This window comes from Adiantum capillus-veneris, chromosome 11 (assembly GCF_014529385.1).
Source record: "Adiantum capillus-veneris isolate H3 chromosome 11, ASM1452938v2, whole genome shotgun sequence".
In the NCBI taxonomy this organism is placed as follows: Eukaryota; Viridiplantae; Streptophyta; class Polypodiopsida; order Polypodiales; family Pteridaceae; genus Adiantum; species Adiantum capillus-veneris.
Window position 1 is genome coordinate 98,416,513 of NC_140941.1, and position 27,178 is coordinate 98,443,690.

Here is a 27,178-nt window from a genome sequence, read left to right on the forward strand (position 1 = left end):
ACACGTGAAATTTTGTTTTGCGCCCTGTTGCCTGCGCACGTCATCGCTTGTGGCGTCGTCTCTATCACAGCTAGGTCTAGCATTCAGCTCTCGAACGCGCCATTCCAAGGTGAAAACAATGCAGAGCACTGGCGGCAATTTGTCAACTCTCTTAAGTGGCCCAATATTGGGGGTTTTACTCTATTCGACGAGGCTTGTACTAAAAGACTGGAAGTATTCTGGAATTCGAGAGGTGTCTAAAACAAAAAGTTTCCTGTTCACAGTGAAGGCGAGTCATGGCGTGGACTGCAGCCTGCCGTCGACCTCTGGTGCGGTTTGTAGTTGGAGGAAGCCAAGCTCCAGCCGCTCCGTCTCAGCGCACCTCCCTCCGCTACATGTCTGCAGGTGTTTCTGCATTTCTTTTTGTCCCACATTTCTGTTTTTAGGGTTTCATTTCTCAGATCGACAAATGTCACACACACACACACACACACACAGAGAGAGAGAGAGAGAGAGAGAGAGAGAGAGAGAGAGAGAGAGAGAGAGATAGAGAGAATTTTCCACTGTGACAAACGGCTCCCCATCTTAATCAACCACCGCACTCTAAACTACGGTGGTCGCTTTCCTGTGCTATCTTGGACGGTTTGTTTTCTTTCGTTTTGTTTGTTGTTCTTACGTTAGGGATTTTCATTTGTTTCTCATAATTTTTGTTTGTTTAGCTTGCTTTGTAAGGTGAAATTGTAAACGCTCGTTGATCTGACCGTGCGGCGAGGATCTGCTTCGGGAAGGTGAGATCTGCGAGGTTCGAGACTTGTTCTGCAGTGTCTTGATGCTGACAACTGACAACCTTTTGGCAAATCACGCATGCTCGCACAAAGGCATCCATATCTCTCCTCAAAGTAGGCCAATAAAAGAATGTCTCTACCGCTTTCACTGTCGCATCAATTTCACGATGCCCTGCATACGGTGGGACATGACTTTCTACCTTGACCTTATGTCGCAATGGCCTAGCAACACAAAGTCTGCCAGCATCATCATAAAACCATCTGAGGAGGTAGTGCTCATGATAGTGCTCATGACGTTGCACATCTTGCAACTGTTCAAAGATCTTTGCAAAGTTTTTATTAGTAGTATATTGTTCCTTCATGTCATCAAGCTCATGATGATACGGAATTGACATAGCTGAAATTTGTGGCTTCCTCGATAACGCATCAGCCAAAACATTCTTCTTGCCTTTTACATGCATAATCTAGAAGTGGAACATGAAAAGAATGTTTGCTCATCGCATATGCTTTTCGGATAACTTTTACTGTGTCAAGAAGTATCGCGAGGTCTGACGGTCTGTCTGGACAACAAAATCAGCACCTAAGAGGTAGTGCTTCCAACTAGAAAGCGCATGAATCACGACCAAAAGCTCTCTCTCATAGATTTGCATAGTCTTTCCTGGCCCTTGCAAGATTTTGCTCTCGTAAGCTACTACCCGACCATCTTGCATTAGCACTGCACCGATGCTATTGCCACACGCGTCACACTCGACCACAAATGACTTCCTAAGATCTGGTAAAACAATCTGAAGTCAACTTTTCCTTTAAGACACTAAAATCTGAAATCTCTTTTTGGGTCCATCTCAAAGTGACCTCTTTCTTTTGCAAAGCGTGAAGAGTTGAAGCCATCTCTGCAAAATTCCTGATAAACCTTCTATAGTATGAGCACAATCCCAAGAAGCTTCGGACATTATGCACAGTCTTTAATAGCTTCAACATTTGCGGGATCCATTCAAACACCATCCTTTGACACTGTGGCAAAGAAAGTGGATCTCTTCTAAGAAGAATTCACTTTTCTTAGGTGACAAGTAACCTGTGACTGCGCAGCTCTTCGAACACAATGGTCAAGTGACGCCTATGCTCCTCTTCATGCTTCGAATAGACTATCATGTCATCAAAGAATGTGCCAACAAACTTTTGATGCTTGCTTGGAGGAAATCGCCCAAGGGGGGCAAGTCTTGTTGAGAGAGAGGGGGAACCTGCTGCCTGTGGCCTGTGTTCTCCTTGCTCTTCTGCCAAATAGGGCTAGCCTTGGTTTGCTTATATATTATCTTACCCAATTTGCCCTACTCAGTTCCCAACAAAAGTCACTTAATAATAAGGGAAAAATGTCAAAAATAGGAAAAATAGGTTAAATGCACTGGAAAATTTCCGTGATGGATTATGACGGGAATGCTTATGATCATGCTGTGTGCAACCAGAGGATATGCATCTACACTAAGTGCCTGGGCATGCACGGTCTGCCAACAGACTCACAAAAGTGCCAGAACACTTGCTAATCTAGACCGAATGGATTGATGGAACCCTTGTTGTGAAGTAGCTTGTCCACGGACACATAGGGTTGGATGTGTCACGTGACATCCCCTCCTTTTTAAAGTGAGGGACTGGTACCGAGCTGCAAGCAAGGCTTCCTTGTAGGCTGCCAACAACTCTGGATAATCCTTGAAAAACTCTTCGTCGACCCACACCGCTTCGTGGGTTCCTCGATCCTTGAACTTCAAGAAGTATTGTCGCACTTGCTTCTTCCAACCATGTCGAAACCGATGCAACAACACTTACTCCGGCTCCATGACTTCAGGTTCATCGATGATCTCCGATTCGTCTTCTTCTAAAATGTCCTTTGGAGGTGGTCCCTGAAACACTTTCAATCAAGAAATATGGAAAACGTTGTGCATTGACCATGAGTTAGGCAACTGTAATTTACCTCATTTATCTTTTTAATGACTGGAAATGGACCATACATACGAAAAGACAACTTTGGACACTTCTTTCCAACTTGCTTAAGACGTTGCTCGATGATTCTTAAATACACCCAATCCCCTTCTTTGATCAAAACATCCTGACGATACTTATTAGCCTGCCGTGAATAAGATTCCTGAGCCTTGCTTAGTCGAAGCTTCACACTCTCAGAAATTTCATCCAATGACTGACTTTCAGCATTGGCATTAGGCATTTGACTGACCGAGGGAGTCAAAAGTGACTGGAACGGACAGCCAAAAGCTGCCTCATACGGAGTTCGACCAATGGCAAAAGAAAAAGAGTCATTCAAAATAGCTTGAATCAATGGGAGATAGAGCTCCCACTGAGACTGCTGATCATGCACATATGACTTTAAAACATCAAAAGCCAATTGATTGTAAATCTCTTTCTAACCATCTGACTGTGGATGAAAAGCCGATGAAAAATTCAACTTAGTGCCAAAATTTTCAAAGAGTGCGCGCCAAAAATTGGACGTGAACTTAACATCCCTATCTGAAACAATTGATTTTGGCAAACCACAGAGAGGGTACCAATGCTTAATGAACAACCGTGCTACATCTTGTGCAGTAACTGTGGCTTTACAAGGAATCAACATGCAAAACTTGCTGAAACGATCGACAATTGTCAAACATTGAGTGTTTCTTGAATGCAAACTTGGTGGAAGGTTACATAGAAATATCTTGAAAAGGTCCATCGGGAATAGGCAGCGGAAGCAAGAGGCCTTGCTGCTTATCACGAGGAGCTTTTACCTTTTGACATATAGTGCACTGTGTGACATAACGAAACACATTCTTTCGCATTTTGGGCCAAAAGAATCTTTCTATTTTTTCCAAAGTCGTGTTCATTCCCTTGTGCCCACCCTTGAGAGAATCATGTGCATCATGCAATATGGTTGGCTGAGAGAGGGCAACACACATAAACGTTGATGAAAATACAACAAACCATCATGAATGAGATAGTTGCTCGGCCCTTGGGAAGCAAGAGCCTGCAACCAATGCTTACCAAACTCGGAATCCGCATACTGATTCTTCATGCTGTTGAAAGAGACACCTTGAATAGAAAATGTGGATCTTGACTCAAGAGCCAGAATCTGTCCTTTGCGACTCAACGCATTTGCAACAGGGTTAGCTTTTTGAGGCACATACTCAATCAAACCTCCAAATTGCTCAAAAAATTGTGACCACCGTACCGTGCCTGGCGATTACTCCGATGTGCACTAGGCATAGACTGGAGCCACTTGAGGGCTTGATGATTTGTGCGAACTGTAAACTCTCTACCATAAAGAAAATGCTTCCAATGCTTAAGAGAGTGAATGACAGACAAAAGTTCTTTATCATAAATTGAATAATTCTTTTCCGCACTATTGAGCTTTTGGCTAAGGAAAGCTACAGGACGACCATGTTGCTGAAGCATAGCGCCTATGGCGACATTGCTCGCATTCGTCCATACCTCAAAGGGATCATCCCAAGCGGCCAGGATAAGACACGGTGCTTCTGTCACCGCAACCTTGAGAGCTGCAAAAGCCTCAATGGCTGCTTCGGGCAAGTCTACGCGCTGACGGCGAGTCTTTAGCCCTTTCAAAACATCAGTCATAGGTGCAGCAATGTGTGCAAAATTCTCTATGTGCGAACTATATGCTTGACATAAACCAAGAAAAGAAAGCAAATCATAGGCTGTTTTGGGCAAATTTCAATTACGAACCTGTTCCACCTTTGCGGGATCTAGCTTGACGCCTTCTGCAGAAATGATATTATAACCCAGATAAGTGACTTCACTAAGAAAAAATTCAGACTTCTTAGCTGCAATGTACAACTGACACTCATCCAAACGGATTAGTACCCTTTCGACATCCCTTTCTTGTTGTTCCCACGATGCAGAAAAACTGAGTATCATCCAAAAAGATGAACACACATACACCGACCATATCGCCGAAACGACCTACCGTGAGACGATTAAATGTACCCACGGCACTTGTCAACCCAAAAGGCATAACAATATACTCCCATTGCCCTCGCTCAATGCGAGAAGCAGTCTTGAAGATGTCGCCCTTGAATACCCGTATCTGATGCTATCCACTCTTGAGATCGACCTTGCTGAAAACCTTTGCCCCATTGAGCCTATCAAGGATACATTCAATGCGAGGCATCGGAAACTTGTTCTTGACGGTCATCTTGTTCAGTGCCCTGTATCAAAACACAAACGAGACGAACCATCCTTCTTACGAACGAACAAAATAGGAGCAACAAAAGGACTTACACTAGGACGTATGAATCCTCTAGCCACCAACTCCGTGAGTTGTCGCTCTAACTCTTCCTCTTGTGTCTTGTTCAAACGGTAGGGAGTCTTTCTGACAGGCTGTGCCCCCTCCATAAGCTCGATGCGATGGTCCTCCAGCCGCTCGGGTGGGAGATCATCCTGCAAAAAGAGATGCTTAAACTTGGTAAACAAATCTGAATACTTAGCTGGAGCCTGAATGCTCTGGGAAACTGGAGCAACATAGATGAATGCGGCTTGTGCTCCTCGTCGTAATTCACGCTTCACCTGTAGATGAGAGATGAGAGGCAAAGAATGCAAGCCCTCCTCAGTACGAATGATGAGGGGGAAGTCAGTTTTGGCATTTAATGTGAGAGTGTTAGCCTCCCAATCAATGAGAGGGTTATGTTCACGAAACCATCTTATGCCCAAAAGCATATCACATCCTGAAAGAGGAGACACAAGAAATTTCCTACGGAAAGCAGCTTGGTGAATTGTAAACATCACATCAAGGCACTCTTTCGTAATGAGAGTCCATACTAGGAGCGAAGCCAGAAACCTCGAGAGGAGATTTTTAACTAACCTCTAGGCGGACTCTCTCAACAAGAGAGGCACTTATCACATCATGCATATTGCCTAGATTAAACAATATGGTAAAACGCTGACCCTTTACATGACCATAACACTTCATGAGGGACTCAACATGTCACGTGACACATCCAACCCTGTGTCCGTGGACAAGCTACAATACGATCGGGGTTCAATCAGTCCAGTCAGTCTAGATTAGAAGTGATCTGGCACTTTTGTGAGTCTATTCGTAGACCGTGCATGCCCACTCACTTAGTGTAGATACATATCCTTTGGTTGCACACAACATGATCATCAGTATTCCCATCAGATTCCATCAGGGGAATTTTCCAGTGCATTTAGCCTATTTTCCCTATTTTTGACATTTTTCACTTATTAATTTAAGTGACTTTCCAACAAAAGTAGGTAGGGCAATTTGGGTAAGAAAATATATAAGCAAACCAAAGCTAGCACTATTTGGCAGAAGAGGCAACAGGAGCTCCACGCTCAACATGTAACTTCTCAGTAGAACCCATCAGAAGGCCTAGCGTTTTGTAGATTACAGGACCTAGCGTTTTCCCCATCAAGATCCGCCAACGATTTGCTTTGCAGATCCCGGCGACACAGCAAGACCACAACCCTAGGATGTTGATCCCATAACTGCACCTCCAGAAGCTTCATCACCTTGCGTTTTTGGAAAGACCAGCAAGCTAGCGTTTTTGGAGACCCCATCAGCTAGCGTTTTTGGATAGCCAGCGTTTGCAGATTTCAGCCTTTGCAATCTTCAAGCTTGGCGATCTTCAACAGCAGATAAAGACCAACAAGATTCAGCCTAAAGTGTAGCAGATTCATCGCGGTAAGAACCTCAGTTTTCAGCCTGGAAAGACCATCAGTTTTCAGCCTAAAGAGACCTCAGTTTTCAGCCCTAAACCTGTAGATTTTCAGCGACAAAGACCCACAGAAAACAGCCCCCAAATCAACGTTTTCGGCTTAGTCGCAGATTTCAGCCCATAGCGTTTTTAGACAATAGTAGAAAGATTGCAGATTTCAGCCCTTAGGTCGACTTCGTCGTCATCGTCGACATAGCCTAGACTTGCATTAGTCACATGCATTCAGTTTGTACCAGTTTGTGCAATCATAAGTAGACCACTCTCGCCGATGAGAGTGGGGCCTTTGGAGGAGGGTTTTACAACATCTCTGTTTGTGACCATAGCATTCTCTCATTAAGAACGGAAGGCTCTCCCTTCCATAAGAACAAAAAGGGAACCTTGAGCACATTATGGAGCACTCATCTTGAGCAAAGCGCAAACATTCATTCCGCTGCACCTTACACATCAATGTCTGTTTCAGAGACATGAGAAGATTCAGCTTAGTTCATTAAAGTGCTCGTGGTTGCTGTGGGTGCCTTTGGTTCTTTAGGTGGGGTTGTCTTAGGACAAGCCCTCTTAATGTGACCCTTGACGTGACATTGATAACATTTACCTTCCTTAGCATAAATCACTTGTTCTTCAGCAGTGATGTATCCTCCTATAATCCCTTGTGCAGCTTTTTCATCTGGGGTTAGCTTAGGTTTTGTAGGTGCTTTAGCTTTACCCTTAGATTCATTGTTAGAGTTCTTTTTCGAAGAATTAGAGGAAGATGGGCTAGAAGAGTTACCATTCTTACCGTTCTTACCATTTTGCACGTTTTGAGAATTCTGAGGGGTTCCTTGAGAAGTCTTGTTTTCCTTAGGCTTTCCCTTGTGCTTCATCTCCTGTGCGAGAGCAATCGCTACCGCCTTGTTGAGATCGATTGGATCAAGTACCTCGACATCATACTTGATATACTCGTCCAATCCATAAAGGAATGCCTCCTTGCGCTCCGCATCCAATTTGCGTAATTGAGTGCCGAGCTGCAAAACACAATTGGAGAAAGACATAACTGGCATACCATTTTGCTTGAGAGCGCGCCAATCGTCCTTCAATCGTGCGAGGTACTGAGGTGGCATAAACCGCGCCTTGAGCTTGTCTTGAAAATCAGCCCAATTGAAGGAAAGAGGCGGGAATTCGTCGGCTTCCTCTAGGTGCCAGGCTAGCTGTGCCTCTTGCCATGCGTGGTACCAATTGATGGCATCACCGGCAAGGTACATAGTTGCCGTCAAAACCTTGCTATTCCTGTCTTCTTAGTTGTCGCAAAATAAACATTAAATTGATGCAACCAAGAATGATAACCGTAGCATCCATCTTACCATGATACTTACTGAAAGTCAACTTCTCTGTGATTGGGTTGTTGGAGTCTATATCCCGGCTTGCGCCACTTGAGGAACTACCAACATCTTTCGCTGGTTCAGACTTCGAGGCAAGAACCTGTCGAAGCAATTCTTGAGTGCGGAGGTCCCTTTGAACCTCTCAATCGGCCTCGAAGGCCGCTCGTCTTGCTTTGGCTTCCAAGCGCATTTGCTCACGCTCACGCTCCATAGCCGCTTTTCTGTCTGCTTTTCTTTCTTTGCGTTGATCGCGCTCGCGTTCCCTGTTAATGCGAGTCGCCTCTTGTCGTGCCATCATGTCCAACATCGACTTGACCATCGCCTCCATAGGTTTTGGAACAACTTGTGGCGTAGATGGGGAAGGGGGAGGGTCGGAAAAACCTCCTGTGGGAAAAAATTCTTCGTCACCTCTCTCATGCTCACCTGTATGCGGAGTATCCATTCCGCTTCGAGTGATGACCATGCACTATGATCTTTGGTTCTTAAGTTTATGAGGAACTTGGGTTCTTGCGGGTCTTGGGTTCTTGGGTTCTTGAGGTTCTTGAGTCCTTGTGGTTCTTGAGGTTCTTGAGGGTCTTCTTTTGCTTGCAATCTGTGTTAGAGAAGGATCTTCTCTTCACCCGGGTTCTGCTCTTTTCCGCGGGCGCACCCCTTGCCGGCCTTGCGCTCACACAAGGTTGCTTTTTCCCACCTCACGTCGATTGGCCGGTCGCTAAGTGCACGGTCCACTCTCAATGAGTGAAAAGAGGCACAAGGGGAGGCTGGACAAGCCCTTCTTTCTTGGGTTTCCTGTCACTCTTCAAAAACATGATTAGGAATCGTCACTCCCAAGTGAACTTGGGTTCGTGCGACCTCAACAAGCAAAAAAATTTCTGTGGTTCTTGTGGTTCTTTCCTTGAGTGATACAGAACACTGCCAAAGCTCTGATACCAATGTAAGGTGCAGCGGAATGAATGTTGTTCTTTTCTCAAGATGAGTGCTCCGTACTGTGCTCAAGGTTCCTTTTGTTCTTATGGAAGGGAGAGCCTTCCGTTCTTAATGAGAGAGTGCAATGATCACTAACTAAGTGAATGGACACTGTGCATGAAAATGTCTGATACCAATGTTAGGTGCAGCGGAATGAATGTTTGAACTTTGCTCAAGATGAGTGCTCTGAACTGTGCTCAAGGTTGCTTTTGTTCTTATGGAAGGGAGAGCCTTCCGTTCTTAATGAGAGAGTGCAATGGACACAAACAAAGTGAATGGACACTGTGCGTGAAAGTGTATGAGACTGAGAGATAGAGAAGAGAATACGACACCAAAGACGTTGTAACTCTCTATGGCGAGAGCGGTCTACTTATGATTGCACAAATCTCTACAATGCTTGGACTTGCCGACGATGTCGACGAGGATGAGGACGACGACAAGACGGGCTGAAATCTGGAACTGCTAATGGCTGAAATCTGCAAATCTTTATCTGCTGAATTCTGACTCTATGTCGATGGCGACGGTACGACAACGACGCGCTAAAAACGCAGATGCTGAAATCTGCGGTTTCCAGGCTGAAACTGCGAACTTTGTGGAAACTGACCGTGCGGCGAGGAACTGCTGCGGGAAGGTGAGATCTGCGAGGTTCGGGACTTGATCTGCTGTCTAACTGCTGAAAACGAAAACACTGGTTCTAGGGCTGAATCTGTCGCGATGATCTGCAAGAACACTGAGGTTGATCTGCAAACCAAAAACGCTAGGGCTGGTTCCTGTCGTTTGCTGCTGCCAGTGGCCTTGCAATGCAAAACGCTAGGCTGATCTGTTGTGGTCTTGTTACCAGGGATCTACAAGAGCAAAACGCTGGCTGATCTGCTATGGTCTTGTCCAAAAACGCTAGCCAAGCTGCTGTGGAGTAAAAACGCTAGAAGTCCTTGGGGTCTTGCTGAGAAGGTGTCTGTTGAGCGATGCTCCTACTGCCTCTTCTACCAATTAGTGCTAGTCTAGGTTTGCTTATATACAAACTTACTCGATCTGCCCTACCTACCCTACTTTCCAACAAAAGTCACTTAAATTAATAAGTGAAAAATGTCAAAAATAGGTAAAATACCCTAAATGCGCCGGAAAATTCCCTTGAACGATTCTGATGGATTCTGATGGGAATGCTTATGATCATGCTGTGTGCAACCAGAGGATATGCATCTACACTAAGTGACTCTGCATGCACGGTCTACGAATAGACTCACAAAAGTGCCAGATCACTTCTAATCTAGACAGACTGGACTAACTGAACCCTTGTCGTGTTGTAGCTTGTCCACGGACACATAGGGTTGGATGTGTCATGTGACACTTGCCCTTTCGGAAGCATTGCTTTTTGCTTCGCTTTTTGCCTTTTCGGTCTTCTTCGCTCGAGTCAGATGAGCTAGAAAAATTGCCAGAAGAAGAAGAAGAAGAAGAAGAACTGGGTACTTCTTCAAATCGAACACGCTTCTTTTGTTTCTTTGCCTTTTGAAATGTCGACTGACGACCCAAATAACCGGGAAGTCAATGCCTTTCTTTGCTTTTTGTCGTTGTCACAAACTGTTGACGTGTCAAAGCCTAAAGAATGGAGCCAACTTGCAGATGTTGGCCGAGGGGGCCTAAACCCTAAGAAGAACAAGTAACAGAAGAAGAAGTCCTACCAACTTATGGGGACCCCGTCCGATGGGGCCCCAAGTGGCATAAAGAATTAAAATAAAGCAAGACTTACACACACACACAAGAAATCGCGAACAAGTTGATGACGTGGCAGATTTTCGAAAATCATGTTGGTTGATAACGTGGCATGCTGTACGGATTTTCGCATTTTGCGCTGACTGCCGACGTGGCAGCTATACGGATTTCCACTGATTTACGCTCGCAGCTTTTTGAGCATTACTTTTGGACCAAATGCTTTTGAGTTTTGAAGGCTTTTCACTGTAATTGCTTTTTAGGCCAAGGGCCTTTAAATATGAGGTTAGGGCTCATTCTCTGGCATGCTTCTTGGAGAAGGTGCAGAGTCTGGAGTACCGGCTTGTACAGTGTTGATGCAATATAAAGAAATACCGAAAGGGGCGCCAAGGTTTGGGGCCAATACTCTGTAGGGTGGAATTCTGCCACTCCGTGTCCCATGTCTCTCTCCCTCTCTCAGTTTAGTTGTTAATGAAGTGCTAAAAGTCTGTTCAGTCTGTTCTTTTCTATTGGCACGTGGTGCCCTTCTTGTGACAGTGGTATCAGAGCATCAGGCGTGTGCTTTTCTGAAAGCATACCGGTCCTACAAAAGACCAGACAGAGCTATTGGAGGTATCTTTGTCCTCGACCTCGGACTTATTAGCCACTCCCACCCTTACTTCATCGCGCATCGGGCGCACTCCAGTCTTCATCACTCATGTCTTACAGGGCATAAGCCATTAAGATCACTTGGAAGAGAAGGATCCAAGATTAGTTTCGAGCTGCTATTTTTCTCAGAGACAGTACCATGCAGATGGCTACAACTATCAAGCCGCACACTCCAAGGACTTGGCAAGCTTTCAAGAAAAATTTTGCCCAAAGTTATATGGTTTCTGACATCTTCCTTCAGGGTGCAACTTCTGGCAGAGTGGGGTATCTTGAAATGCTTGCCATGGAAACCCTAGCAGATTATAACTTGAAATTTCTCGACATCTCTCAGTAGATGTCTCTTCACGAGCAGATGACCTTGGAGGTCCAATGCGATTGCTATCTTGGGACTACCATCGCTGCCAAAGAAACATTGTTTGTCCAAGAGCTGATGGACCATGTTGTGCTCGGCTACGACCCTATGGAATGAACCTAACCCTAATTTGGTGCAGGTTTCAGGATGGAAAGTCAGTCGACTTTTCGAGCTCGACTGATGTCGAGATTGCTTTTTAAGTTTGAAATCTGTTTGAGAACTTGTTTGGTGATCCTGTTTGGAATTTGTTTGAAATGGATGGTATCTGTTTTGAACCTGTCTTGGTGCCGATTTGAATTGTTGGACTCTGGTTTTAATACATGATTGGTGATTTTACTCCCGGATGGAGTAGTGAGAAATTATGTTTGAGAATGCTTATTCATACTCATGGCCCAAACCCTCGTGGTTATTTGCGGGGGGAGGGGGGGGGGGGTTATTGAATGATTGAAAAGTGTTGTTTTTACTCATGGCCCGTACCCTTGTGGTTATTTACGAGGGGAGTATTGTCGTTGTTACTCATGGCCCAGACCTGCATAATTATTTACGGGGGGAGTATTGTTGTTGTTACTCATGGCCCGGACCTGCATGGTTATTTACGAGAGAGTATTAAGAAGTCTGAGTAGTGGTTACTCTCAGCACCTCCAAACGACGCAAATTGCCGTCTGCGGGGCGTTTGGCTATAAAAGGCCTCTATATCTCATGGCCCGAACCTTTTTAGGTTATTTGCGGGAGGAGTGATGAGGGAGTCGTTGAACAGCTCATGGCCCGTGTCACAAGGCAGGCACCACGTGCCAATAGAAAAGAACAGACTGAACAGACTTTTAGCACTTCAATAACAACTGAACTAAGAGAGAGAGAGACAGAGAGAGACTTTTAGCACTTCAATAACAATTGTTCAATAACAACTGAACTAAGAGAGAGAGACGACACGCGACACGGAGTGGCGAAATTCCACCCCAGAGAGTATTGGCCCCAAACCTTGGCGCCCCTTTCGGTATTTCTTTATATTACTGCTGATTCGCAAAGTACAACAGTCGGGGAGCACCTCCTCTGCAATCTGCGCGCTGAAGAGTGCCAGAGAGGGCCCCCAAGGCTCATATTTAAAGGCCCAAAGCCTAAAAGCATCAAATATGAAAAGCTGACCCCAAAAATTCACTTTCCTAAAATTTCGGGATTTCCCTAAAAATCCGCCGCGAATTCCAGGACGTCCGTACAGGTGCCACATCATCATATTTTGATGTGCAAAGTCTTTTGAGTGTGTTCTGCTTTATTTTTAATGCCTTTATGCCACTTGGGACCCCATCGGACGGGATCCCCATAAGTTGGTAGGACTTCTTCTTTTGTTGCTTGTTCTTCTTAGGGTTTCTAGAATTAGGGTTTGCAAGTTTTAGGGTTAGGGTTTCAACAGTTAGGGTTTCTGGCAAAAATTAGGGTTAGGGTTTCTGCTCTCATCTGTAAGTTGGCTCCATTCTTTAGGCTTTGACACGTCAGCAGTTTGTTACAGTCCGAACCTGGATGGTTATTTGCGGGAGGGGGTGTTCATCAGCGGCTTTATGTTTCTATGTCTTATAACATGCATATGTGAGTATTTGTGTTGCATTGTGATGTGCCAACTACTGAATATTCCTAATTGGATGAGATTGCCAGGGTATGTAATGTTAGTGCATCAAGACACCCATGGCAGATCAGTACGGTCTGGATGTGATGGCTAATTTTACTACGTTGGATCAAGAGTTCCGATCTGGACGAGAGGAGAAGCTAACTCCTTAACAAAAAGAGCAAACTGAATGTCCCTCGAAAATTTTTGAGCTAACTTGAGTTGTTTTGCAGATATGCTGTAATCGCGGACGATTACTCTCTTTTAAGAAGGGGAGATGTCACAAACTACTTACGTGTCAAAGCCTAAAGAATGGAGCCAACTTGAGCTGGCCGAGGAGGGCCTAAACCCTAAGAAGAACCAGTATCAGAAGAAGAAGTCCTACCAACTTATGGGGACCCCGTCCAATGGTGTGACGTGACACATCCAGCCCTATGTGTTCGTGGACAAGCTACTTCATAACAAGGTTCCGTCTCTCCAGTCAGTCTAGATTAGCAAGTGTTCTGGCACTTTTGTGAGTCTGTTCGCAGACCGTGCATGCCAAGACACTTAGTGTAGATGCATATCCTCTGGTTGTACACAGCGTGATCATAAGCATTCCCGTCAGAATCCATCACGGGAATTTTCCAGTGCATTTAACCTATTTTCCCTATTTTTGACATTTTTCACTTATTTATTAAATGACTTTTGTTGGGAACTGAGTAGAGCAAATTAGGTAAGATAATATATAAGCAAACCAGGCTAGGACTATTTGGCAGAAGATATATACCTTCATAAGTTCAGAATAGTCTGAACTCACGAATTATAAGAGGGAATAAAGCACTCATAAAACTATAAAAGCAAGGAACCAAGAAAAGAAAAGAAAAACAAAAACAAACAAACAGAACAAACTAAATCACTTTGTTTGCTACAAAACAAAACTAAATAAAACAAAACATTATTAAATGTTTTTAGAAAAGGTATGTGTAAAATAAGTTGACGCAACTTACTTGGCTTAAAACAGGTACTCAACTTTAAGCAAAAAAGAATGAGACATCTTAAAAACTTAATCCTAAAAATCAAACTTCACACAACAACTTCTAACGGAACACATTCTTAAATCCTCAGGTAAGCTAAATACAAAATCGAAAAATGAATACTACTACAAATCTACGAAGAGCAAAGAACCAAACTTGACAATATGAGCAAGGAGAACACAGGCCACAGGCAGCAGGTTCCCCCTCTCTCTCAACAAGACTTCCCCCCCTTAGGCGATTTCCTCCAAGCAAGCGACCTCCCAGTCCCTAGCGTTTTCCATCGGCAAATCTTCATCGCCATAAGGACCTCAGGTCCTCAGCACCTAGCGTTTTTCAGTCTGAAGTCATCGCCAAAGACCACCAATCTGCTAGCGTTTTTCATCCACAACCTCATCGCCACAGGTCCCCCATTGCTGGCGTTTTTCAGCAGATGATCATCGCCAACCTCCCTGGCAATTGCAACAGTGCACAGCAGCAGCAAATCAGCGACTAAAGCATCAAGAATTCAGTCATTCCGGATCAGCCAAACCAGCGTTTTTTTGGGGTACTTTCACGGCTGCAAATCAGCGTTTTTATGAACAACAAAACAGCGTTTTCAGCAGCAGCAGATTTCAGCCACTGGCGTTTTTGGACAGCAAAGAGAGTACATCAGTTTTCAGCCATAGCGTCGGTCTTGTCATCCCCGTCGTCGACATCGACATAGCCTAGACTTGCATCAGTCACATGCAACCACTTTGTACCAATTTGTGCACTCTCGCCAACGAGAGTGGGGCTTCGGAGGAGGGTTTTACAACGTCTCTAGGGTCGTTATTCTCTTCTCTCTCTATCTCTCATAACAAAAGTCAGCTTCTATTCAGGAGTTGATGAGTCACGCGAAGCGGGGCTTTGCAATTCACTCTGGCAATCTGACCTACCTCACAGATGAGGTCATGACACAACGAACCGGACAGACTTCTGGGAATGAAAGTAGAAAAAGAAAGAGCAATCCAGAGAGAAAGGATGCACGACCCAAGCTTACTCCTCAGGAGAGAGCTCGCTTCATCAGGGAGGGGAAGTGCTTTGGATGCGGGGAACTTGGACATATCTCCGCAAAGTGCCCTAAAAAGGCACAGAAAGAACAAAATGACAAGGACGACGAAAGGCTTGAGAGTTCAAGAGCAGCTGAGGATCGTGTACGAAAAGGCAAGATGAAAACAGGACTGGTTCCAGATTGTGTGGGTACTGATCCCAACACCATGGATGAGAGTACATAACTTTGCCGAGCTTGGGGCAAAGTGAAAGATCAAGAGGCCCTGATTTTCTTTGATGGAGAAGCCAAGGCCAACTTCATTTCACCGGAATTGGCGGCGTGGCTCGAGATTACTCCCGATCGGATGGGACCACTTGCAGAGGCAGTTCTAGCGGCACCCTGCAGGGACGTAGCCATTACACCTGTCATTGGCAAACTTCGGTTGCATTGTCAGGGGTATTTGGGGCATGAGGACTTCTTCATAATGCCTTTGGAGGGTTTTGATGTTCTCTTAGGGATTCCCTGGTACCACAAGACTAACGCCGTGGTCGATTATCGGGCGAGAAAAGCGACTTTGACTACAGAAAAGGGCAGAACAATTGTACTTGATATTAAACTGAAGGGCGAGTGTGTCCCTATTGTATCGGCTTCGGCCATTTCAAAATTAATGAAATCTAGTCTGTTTGTTTACTCGATCTTTATGAAAGAGTTGAGTGAAGATGATAGGACAAATATGTCTAAACTTGATAAAGAATGCCAAGATTTTCTACACTCTCATGCCGATTGCTTCTCAGAAGGCTTGCCAGGAGAGTTACCACCTACTTGTCCAAAAGATCATACCATTGATCTGATACCTGGTAGGTAGTACACCACCGAACCGGTCACCCTATCGTTTGAGCGGAGCACAGAATGAAGAGATTATGAACCAAGTAAAAGACCTCTTGGAAAAGGGTCTTGTCCAGCCTAGTACTTCACCGTATTGCTCTCCTGTGTTGTTGGTTTTGAAGAAAGACGGATCTTGGAGAATGTGCATCGATTATAGAGCTCTCAACAAAATCACCATCAAGAACAGATTTCTGATTCCTAGGATCGATGATATACTCGACAGGTTACAGGGATCCTCGTGCTTTAGCAGGATTGACTTGAAGAGTGGATATCATTAGATCAGGATAGCATCGGGAGACGTATACAAGACAACTTTTCGGACGACGTTGGGGTTATTTGAGTTTTTGGTGATGCCTTTTGGCTTAACCAATGCTCCTGCGACATTTAACGGGATTATGGACATGTTTTTTCGAGAGTACAGGCTATTTGTTGGCACTTTCTTTGATGACATCATTGTTTTCTCCAAGAATGAGGCAGAACACAGAGATCATCTGCTTCAAGTCTTTCAGGCATTACGAGATCACAAGATAGTGGTTAATGCAAAGAAAAGTGAATTTTTCCTACCAAAGATACACTTTTTGGGACACATTTTCTCAGCAGCAGGAGTGCAAAAGAATCCGGCCTACATATAGACTATACGTGATTGGCCCGATTTGAAGAATGTCCATGAAGTTAGAAGCTTTTTGGGACTGTGTTCGTACTACAGGCGGTTCATTCGAGAGTTTGCAGAACTTACTTCCCCTTTGCATATCTTGACACAGAAAGGAGTCCTTTTCTCGTGGGGACCCACAGAGGTGACTGCCTTTCAGACATTGAAAGAGAAATTGACTACGGGACCAATTTTGACTTTGCCGGACTTGCAGAAGTCATTTGCAGTAGATTGTGATGCTTGTGGTCGTAGCCTGGGTGCGGTCTTAATGCAAGAAGGCCATGTCATTGCTTACGAGAGCCGATTATTCTCAAGGCCGGAGATGACAACACAGATTTATGAGAAAGAGCTTTTGGCGGTTATCCATGCTCTTACTCAGTGGCGGCATTACCTACGTGGAGCGGATTTTACTGTCTTTACAGACCATCGGAGTTTGCGCTACTTCTTGTCATAGAAGCAGCTTTCGGAAAAGCAGATGCGCTGGGCGAACATCTTGTCGCAGTTCCACTTCCAGATTGTCCATGTGCAGGGATAGAAGAATGTGGTGGCAGATGCTTTGTCTCGGAAACCGTTGGTTCTGGCTATTTCCGCGATACATCATAGGAGCTTCGAGGATATGGTCGATCAATATGCCACAGGTACAGATTTTGCAGATATTTTCACACGGATACGGGATGGGGAGACAGTAGCTGGATACTCCCTCGGGAAGGCTACTTGATGAAAAAGACTATGTTGTGCGCTACACTGTTGTTGAGGGAAAAGGTTATGACTGAATGCCACTGTCTACCTTTTATTGGTCACTGCGGCATTGCTACCACCATGAAAGGGGTAGAGAGATATGTCTTTTGGCCGAGACTCAAGAAAGATGTGGAAGAGTTTGTGCGCAGTTGCTTGGTATGCTAGAAGGTCAAGTTTGACAGGCATAAGGCAAAGGGATTGTTACAGCCTTTACCCATACCCACCCGCCCCTGGGAAAGTATGGCAATGGATTTCATTTTTGATCTCTCGAGGACACAGAGTGGTCACGGCGGTATCTGGACTGTTGTTGACAGATTTAGCAAACAGACTCATTTCATTCCAGTGAAGAAAACAATCAAGCCGGATCACTTAGCGAGACTGTTTGTGGCCCAAGTTTTCAGATTACATGGCATGCCTGAGACGATCGTCTCCAACAGAGACCCCAGATTTACGAGTTTGTTTTGGAAGGCAATTTGGGAGAATATTGGCATGCGGTTGCATTGTCATCGTTCCACGCACAGACTGACGGGCAATCCGAGATTGCCAATGCAGTTGTTCTAGATTTATTGAAGTCTCATATCTCAGATCAGAAGACTCAATGGGAAAGATATTTACCTTTGGTGGAATTTGCCTACAATAACACGATACACTCTTCGACGGGGAAGGCGCCCTTTGAGATTGTAGAAGGTGCTGCGAAGGTTCCACCCTTCCTGAGCACGAAAGTTAAGATCTTTGAAGCGGATGAATATACGCGAGATCTGGATACGGCTTTTGCCAAGGTTCGCGAGACTTTGCAGAAGTCTCAAGAACGACAGAAAAAGGCAGCGGATCGCCATCGTCGCGACATGAAATTGAAGGAGGTTGATTGGGTGCTCTTACGTTTTGAGAAGGCACGCCTACGAAAGAAAAAGGGAAAGGAGAGGCTTTTTCCAAAGTTTAATATGCGATGCTACTGCCCTTTCCAGATTACTGAAAATATAAATGATGTCTCCTTCCGATTGAAACTGTCAGATACTTGGAGGATTCACAATGCATTTCATGTGAGTCTCTTGAAACCTTTTAAAGGTGATGTGCCTGATGATGGGGAGCCTAATGAGCAACCCGAAGTGGAAGAAAACGAGGAGATCCTTGTTCCTGGACAGATTTTGGCACATAAAGATACGAAGAATAAGGGTAAAGTCCGAAGGCGGTTCTTGGTTAAATTCAAGAATTATCCTGCACTTCATGCGAAGTGGATGGAGGAGGAGGACCTAGCAGATACTCCTGAGATTGTGAAACTTTACCTCGATGCTTTTGGTTTAGCATAGTCTACTCCAAATGGAACCTAGAATTCAGCTTGGCCGGAGATCTGGTGCAGTGGGATGCACAAGAGGGGAGTCACTCCACTCCTTTGTCAACAGATGCCTTGATTTAGATATTAGAGTCACTGATGTCTCTTTGAGCTTCAGGGATACTGAGAGCTGACAGTATTCTGCTTTATGACTTTATGAAAAGGAATTCCTGATAATAATACTGAGTTGTTCTTGACTTCTTGTGAGTGCAGGAACTGATAGACGAAATGACTGTAGCATTTTGGTCTGATTGATCTCCAATAGACACGGTTGCAATAGGGGTTAGTCAATCGGACATCGATGAGGTCTCGACTGGACCTAGATGTGATTGCTAGCTACATTGCCGATAAATCATGGTCTAAGATCCGAATGAATGTTGAATGTCATGTGATGTCGTGTGGATGTGATTGTCGATTTGGTACATGTGCTAGATGTGTGTTCCTAGTACGTAGGTACTAACAGTCAGTGTCTGCTAAGACGGTTTATGGCTTTTGTCGGTTTTGCAGGTGTAATCGCGATCGATTACAATGCTTATAAGAGGGGGGTATGTCACAAAGTGATGACGTGGCGGACAGCAGAATCCCTAATTTTTGATTGAAACCCTAAAATTCCTGCAAACCCTTAAAACTGCCAAAAACCCTAATTTGTAGCAAACCCTAATTTCAGGCTGAAACCCTAAATCAGCAAACCCTAAAATCTGTCGGGGGTGCCACATGGCAGAGCAGTACGGAATTCCGGAAATTGTGTCGCAATTTGCGTTGACAGCTTTTGGGCGTTGCTTTTCTCCACGCTTGGTGTGTGAGAGAGAGAGAAAAAGATATTGCTTTATTTTATTAAAGTCACAGATAGAGAGAGTTTGTGAGAGAAAGCTTTTATGATTTTGGATTTTGAAGCTTTTGGGCATCCCTTGTACTTTTAAATACGTGGTGAGGGCTTCACTTCTCAGAGCATCTGGACGCAGAGTTTGAGAGTGAATCCGGATCCACTCTTTTGTACTTTGAATTGATTAATATAAAACCCTAACCTTGAAATGCTGACTGGTTGGTTGCAGCGTAAAATACGGAAAGGCTGCCACGTGGAAAGCAGTACGGAATTCCGGATTTTGTGGCAGCAATAAAGCAGCGCAACTTTTGGGCAAAATCAGTGTGGGAAAAAGCTCTCCTTTATTTTCTACGCATATTGAGAGAGAGAAAAACCTTTTTGCTTTATTAAGCAAGAGAAAAAGAGGGAGCTTTTCTGCTTTATTTTAAAAGGACAGCTTTTTGGGACTTGCTTTATTTTTACAAGCAAGAGAGAGAAAGAGCCTTTGCTTTATTTGGGCTTTTGATTTTCAGCTTTTGGGCTCTGCTTTTGGCAACCCTTGTAACCTTTAAATACGCGGGTTGGCCTCTCACAACTTCGAGCATCTGGACGTAGAGTTTGAGTGTGAACGCCTGTCCACACTCTTGTACTTTGAAATCAGATTAATACAAAAAGAAATACCGAAAGGGGTGCCAGTCTTTGGGGCCAATAACTCTGGGCACGGAACTCCGCCGGGCCAGTGTTGAATAAATTGTGAATTGTGGACTGTTTTGAAGTGGTTATTTGGTGCTATCGCGGTAGATTCTTGACCTGTGGATTGTCCAAGTCTGTTACAGTCGAAGCAGACAGATTCCCCTTTGAGCTTTACATCCAAAACATGAGTTTTGCCCCTATGTTGAAGGGTGATCGTCTTGCCGAAGGCATCCAGCACACCATGGACTCTGAACATCCACGGAGTTCCGAGTAGCGCATCGCACCCTTCCAATGGCATGATATAAAATTCTTCTTTGTCAACATATGACTGAATATGCAGACGCAGCTTTCCAATGATGAGAGTAACACACTATGAGTGGCCAGGACATGCCAACCCTGCCTTTGCCGTGTACCAGAATCCAAGCAATCGCCTCAGAGAATCGGAAAGCAGCGTGCCACTTGGCAGACCCACATCACCCCCGCAGGAGATCTAGAGGCCAATCTACCACGAGACCTCTCCCTATCTCATCTTGGTTCATACTTGCAAACCCTAAAAATTCAACAAAAAATCAGCCCTAATTTGATCACTTTTTGGCAAGGCGAACATGCGGAATTTCCTGTCTGTTCTGTGAAGAGGAACCCTCTTCCCTGGTGTCATTTGTCCTGTCAGCCATAGTGTCCTTCCAAGTTCTTGTGCTTTGTGTCTTTACCCAAAACAACCGAGGCTCCCTTCTTGAGGAAAAGTGATTTATGTTGCGGCAATGGAACCATGTAACCGGCTTGTAGGGTGGTGGACGTAGGCTTTCACCCGAAACTTTTTTTTAGACTTTATGTAACAGACTTGGACACTCCAAGTCAAGAATCAATCACGACAGCACCGAATAACCACTTCAAAACAATTCACAGATCACAATAGATTTGCACTGGCCCGGCAGAGTTCCGTACCTAGAGATATTGGCCCCAAAGATTGGCGCCCCTTTCGGTATTTCTTTATGTATTAATCAATGTCAAAGTACAAGAGGGCAGTTAGGGTTTCACTCTCAGATTCTGCGTCCAGATGCTTTGCAGAATGAGCCCTAACCGCTTATTTATTTGTTTACAAGAGATGCCCAAAAGTAGAGCCCCAAAAGCTTCAGTTCCAAAAGCAAACTCTCTCTCTCTCTCTCTCTCTCTCTCTCTCTCTCTCTCTCTCTCTCTCACAAGAGAGCTTTCATAAAAATAAAGCAGATAATCTCTCTCTCTCTCTCTCTCCTCACACAACTTGCGTGGAGAAAAGCAACAGATTGCGTCGCCCAAGTTGCTTTTTTTCAACCCGTAAAATCCGGAAATCTGTACTGCTTGCCACGTGGCATTTCAGCCGCTAGTTTTAGGGTTTCAGCCAGCAGTTAGGGTTAGGGTTTCTAGAAATTAGGGTTTTTGCAGATTAGGGTTTTTGGTAGAAATTAGGGTTTGCAGGTTTTAGGGTTTCTGGCAAAAATTAGGGTTTTTGCTCTCGGTAGCCACATCATCACTTTGTGACATACCCCCCTCTTGAAAGCATTGTAATCGCCCTCGATTACGCCTGCAAAACAGACAGAGGACATAAACCGTCTGCTAGCTGTTAGTACCTACGTACTAGGAACACACATCTAGCACATATACTAAATCGACAGTCACATCACAAGACATCACAGGACATCACTCGACATCACATGACATTCAACATTCATTTGGATCTTAGACCATGATATATCCGCAATGTAGCTAACAATCGCATCTAGATCCAATCGGGACCTCATCGATGACCGATTGACTAACCCCTATTACAACCATGTCTATTCGAGATCAATCAGACCAAAATGCTGCAGTCATTTCGTCTATCAGTTCATGCACTTAAAAGAAGTCAAGAACAAATCAGTATCATAATCAGGAGTTCCATTTCATAAAGTCATACAACAAAATACTGTCAGCTTTCAGTATCCCCGAAGCTCAAAGAGACATCAATGACTCTAGTATCTAAATCAAGGCATCTGATGACAAAGGAGCGGAGTGACTCCCCTCTTGTGCATCCCACTGCACGAGATCTGCGGCCAAGCTGAATTCTGGGTTCCGTTTGGAGTAGACTATGCTAAACCAAAAGCATCGAGGTAAAGTTTCACAATCTGAGAAGTATTTGCTAAGTCCTCCTCCTCCATTCACTTCGCATCCAATGCAGGATAGTTCTTGAACTTAACCAAGAACTGCCTTCGGACTTTACCTTTAGTCTTCGTATCTTTATGTGCCAAAAATCTGTTCAGGAACAAGGATCTCCTTGTTTTCTTCCACTTCGGGTTGCTCATTAGGCTCCCCATCATGAGGCACATCACCCTTAAAAGGTTTCAAGAGACTCACATGAAATGCACATGGCAATATGGACAATATCGAAGTGAAACTGTGACAAGATGTTCGCCCATCATAATTTTTATGCCTGTCAAACTTGACCTTCTGGCATAAAAATTCACTGCCATATTGTCACAATCCTTGTGCTTTATGCATGTCAAACTTGACCTTCTGGCATACTAAGCAACTGCGCACAAACTCTTCCACATCCTTTTTGAGTCTCGGCCAAAAGAAGTATCTCTTTACCCCTTTCATGGTGGTAGCAATGCCGCGGTGACCCGTAAAAGGTGGACAGTGGCATTCAATCATAACCTTTTCCCTCAACGGCTGTGTAACGCACAACATGGTTTTTCTCATCAAGTAGCCATCCCGGATGGAATATCCCGCTACTGTCTCCCCATCCCGTATCCGTGTGAAAACGTCTGCAAAATCTGTATCTGTGGCATACGGGTCGACCATATCCTCGAAGCTCCTATGATGTATCGCGGAAATAGCCAGAACCAACGGCTTCCGAGATAAAGCATTTGCCACCACATTCTTCTGTCCCTGCACATGGACAATATGGAAGTGAAACTGTGACAAGATGTTCGCCCACCGGATCTGCTTTTCCGAAAGCTGCTTCTGTGACAAGAACTAGCGCAAACTCCGATGGTCTGTAAAGACAGTAAAATCCGCTCCGAGTAGGTAATGTCGCCACTGAGTAAGAGCATGGATAACTGCCAAAAGCTCTTTCTCATAAATCTGTGCTGTCATCTCCGGCCTTGAGAATAATCGGCTCTCGTAAGCAATGACATGGCCTTCTTGCATTAAGACTACACCCAGACTACGACCACAAGCATCACAATCTACTGCAAATGACTTCTGCAAGTTTGGCAAAGTCAAAATTGGTCCCGTAGTCAATTTCTCTTTCAATGTCTGAAAGGTCGTCACCTCTGTGGGTCCCCACGAGAAAAGGACTCCTTTCTGTGTCAAGATATGCGAAGGGGAAGTAAGTTCTGCAAACTCTCGAATGAACCGCCTGTAGTACGAACACAGTCCCAAGAAGCTTCTAACTTCATGGACATTCTTCAAATCGGGCCAATCACGTATAGTCTATATGTTGGCCGGATTCTTTTGCACTCCTGCTGCTGAGACAATGTGTCCCAAAAAGTGTATCTCTGGTAGGAAAAATTCACTTTTCTTTGCATTAATCACTAACTTGTGATATCGTAATGCCTGCAAGACCTGAAGTAGATGATCTCTGTGTTCTGCCTCATTCTTGGAGAAAACAATGATGTCGTCAAAGAAAGTGCCAACAAATAATCTGTACTCTCGAAAAATCCTGTCCATCATCCGGTTAAATGTTGCAGGAGCATTGGTTAAGCCAAAAGGCATCACCAAAAACTCAAATAACCCAAAAGTCGTCCGAAAAGCTGTCTAGTAGACATCTCCTGGTGCTATCCTGATCTGATGATAACCACTCTTCAGGTCAATCCTGCTAAAGCACGAGGATCCCTGTAATTTGTTGAGTATATCATCGATCCTTGGAATTGGAAATCTGTTCTTGATGGTGATTTTGTTGAGAGCTCTATAATCGATGCAGATTCTCCAAGATCCGTCTTTCTTCAAAACCAACAACAATGGAGAGCAATACGGTGAAGTACTAGGTTGGACAAGACCCTTATCCAAGAGGTCTTTCACTTGGTTCATAATCTCTTCATTCTATGCTTGGCTCACACGGTAAGGTGGCTAGTTCGATGGTGTGCTTCCAGGTATCAGATCAATGGTATGATCTTCTGGACGGGCAGGTGGTAACTCGCCTGGTAGGCCCTCTGAGAAGCAATCGGCGTGAGAGGAGAAAATCTTGGCGTTCTTTATCAAGTTTAGACATATTTGTCCTATCCTTATCGCTCAATTCTTTCATAAAGATCGAGTAAACAAAGAGACTGGAGCTCATTAATTTTTAAATGGCCGAAGCCGATACAATAGGGACAAACTCACCCTTCAGTTTAATATCAAGTACAATGGTTCTGCCCTTCTCGGTAGTCAAAGTCGCTTTCCTCGCTCGATAATCGACCACGGCGTTGTTCTTGTAAAACCAGGGAATCCCTAAGAGAACATCACAACCCTCCAAAGGCATTATGAAGAAGTCCTCATGCCCCAAATACCCCTGACAATGCAACCGAAGTTTGCAATGACAGGTGTAATGGCTACGTCGCTGTCGGGTGCCGCTAGAACTGCCCCCGCAAGTGGTCCCATTCGATCGGGAGCAATCTCGAGCCGCGCCGCCAATTCCGGTGAAATGAAGTTGGCCTTGGCTCCTCCATCAAAGAAGATCAGGGCCTCTTGATCTTTCACTTTGCTCCAAGCTTGGCAAAGTTCTGTACTCTCGTCCATGGTGTTGGGATTGGTACCCACACAATCTGGAACCAGTCCTCTTTTCATCTTGCCTTTTCGTCCACTTTCCTCAGCTGCTCTCGAACTCTCAAGCCTATCGTCGTCCTTATCATTCTGTTCTTTCTGTGCCTTTTTAGGGCACTTCGCGGAGATATGTCCATGTTCCCCGCATCCAAAGAACTTCATGAAGCGAGCTCGCTCGTGTAAGCTTGGGTCGTGCATCCTTCTTCTGTGGGTTGCTCTTTCGCTTTCTACTTTCATTCCCAGAAGTCTGTTCGGCTCGCTGTGTCATGGTCTCATCGGTGGGGTAGGTCAGACTGCCAGAGTGAATGTCAAAGCCCCGCTTTGCATGACTCATCAACTCTTGAATAGAAGCTGACTTCTGTTCCAAGCAGTGATCTCGGATCTCTGTAGGTAGACCCAAGACCGCTCAATGTGTTCTTTGTACGAGATCTTCTTGAATGAAGAGGCGGGTAGAAAAGAGCTCTAGAATCTCTCACAATAAGCATTTATGGTATCTCTCTTGGTCATCCGAAGATGTTTCCAAGCAGCTCATATATCGCGTTCATACTCTTGCGTCAACCAAGAAGAAATAAAAAGCTTCTTAAATTTCAGCCATTTAACTGGCAGAGTCTTGTTTAAAAGAAGTGTGGGCCACCAAGTGCGAGCATTCCTCTTAAAATAAGAGGCAGCTCTCAGAATCTTGGCGTGCTCTGAGTAGCGTCCTCCCGCGAAAGCGATCTCAAACTGTTGTATAAAAGACAAAGCCTTCAAAGCATCTAGGTATCTTGAAAAAGTATCAAATTTGATCGAGTGTCCACCTTCCTTAAACTCTCGGACTTTCTTGCTTTTATCTTCGAGAAAGTCATACTGGTTGGCTTTATTAAAATTCTTCTTGTTCGCATAAAAGTTTCCGTCATCGGAGTCTGAACTGTCTGTAGACGAGTCCTCAGTAGAACTGTCAGTCACTAGGCGAGATTTAGGCTTCTTTGCCTTTTTCTTGCCCTTTCCAAAACGTTGTTTCTTGCTTCGCTTTTTGCCTTTTCTGTCTTCTTCGCTCGAATCTGAAGAGCTAGAAGAATTGTAAGAAGAAGAAGAAGAAGAAGAAGAAGAAGAACTGGGTACTCCTTCAAAGTGAACACGCTTCTTTTGTTTCTTTGCTTTGTCAAATGTCGACTGACGACCCAAATAACTTGGGAAGTCAGTGCCTTTCTTCTGCTTTTTGCTGTGCTTTTTGGCTTTCTTTTGCACGTCAAAAAGCTGAGCAATTTGTGCATCAACCACCTCTTCTAATTCCTTCTTTGAATATTTCTTGGGAGCAGAAGGTTTCTTGAGAGCGGGTTTCAAGGGTGGTGGTGTGGTTTTCTGCCCCACTGCTCGTGGACTTCCTGAAAAGAAGTTTCGCTCATATATTTTGCAAATTTTGGGTCCTTCGCAAAATTGAGCATCATCTTTGTTGCATCGCCGATCAATTGACGACGCTCCATCTCTCGTCTCTCCGCCTGAGTAGGCCGAGACGGGCCATACTCTCTGCCGGAATCTTCGTTGTGATCCCTGTCCGCATCTCGAGATGCAGAGGGAGTCGACTGACCCTTGCGTGAAGCCATAGGTGCTACGGAAAAAAAATTGGGGATCGGATTTCTCGTATAAGCGAAATCGACCGTGCTTGGACTTGGACAGACTTGGACACTCCAAGTCAAGAATCAATCACGATAGCACCAAATAACCACTTCAAAACAAATTACAGACCACAATAGATTTGCACTGGTCCGGCGGAGTTCCGTGCCTAGAGATATTGGCCCCAAAGATTGGCGCCCCTTTCAGTATTTCTTTATGTAATAATCAATGTCAAAGTACAAGAGAGCGGTTAGGGTTTCACTCTCAGACTTTGCGTCCAGATGCTCTGCAGAGTGAGCCCTCATCGCTTATTTATTTGTTTACAAGGGATGCCCAAAAGCAGAGCCCCAAAAGCTTCAGTTCCAAAAGCAAACTCTCTCTCTCTCTCTCTCTCTCTCTCTCTCTCTCTCTCTCTCTCTCTCTCACAGAAGAGAGCTTTCATAAAAATAAATCAGATAATCTTTCTCTCTCCTCACACAACTTGCGTGGAGAAAAGCAACCAGATTGCGTCGCCCAAGTTGCTTTTTTCAGCCCATAAAATCCGGAAATCCGTACTGCTTGCCACGTGGCATTTCAGCCGCTAGTTT

At 44.7% G+C, this 27,178-nt stretch overlaps 1 protein-coding gene across 2 annotated transcripts in view; it reads left to right on the plus strand.

The window, feature by feature from the left end:
• Positions 1-205: 205 nt before the first annotated feature.
• LOC147447714 (uncharacterized) overlaps positions 206-27,178 on the plus strand; it is a 43,610-nt gene continuing 16,637 nt past the window's right edge. Inside the window, exon 1 of one of the 2 annotated variants that reach the window (XM_086523426.1) lies at positions 206-384. In XM_086523426.1, the coding sequence (XP_086379552.1) occupies positions 276-384 (109 nt within the window). In that variant the 5' untranslated portion in view covers positions 206-275. The remainder of the gene's footprint in view (positions 385-27,178) is intronic. The other variant, XM_086523427.1, reaches the window with a different exon arrangement.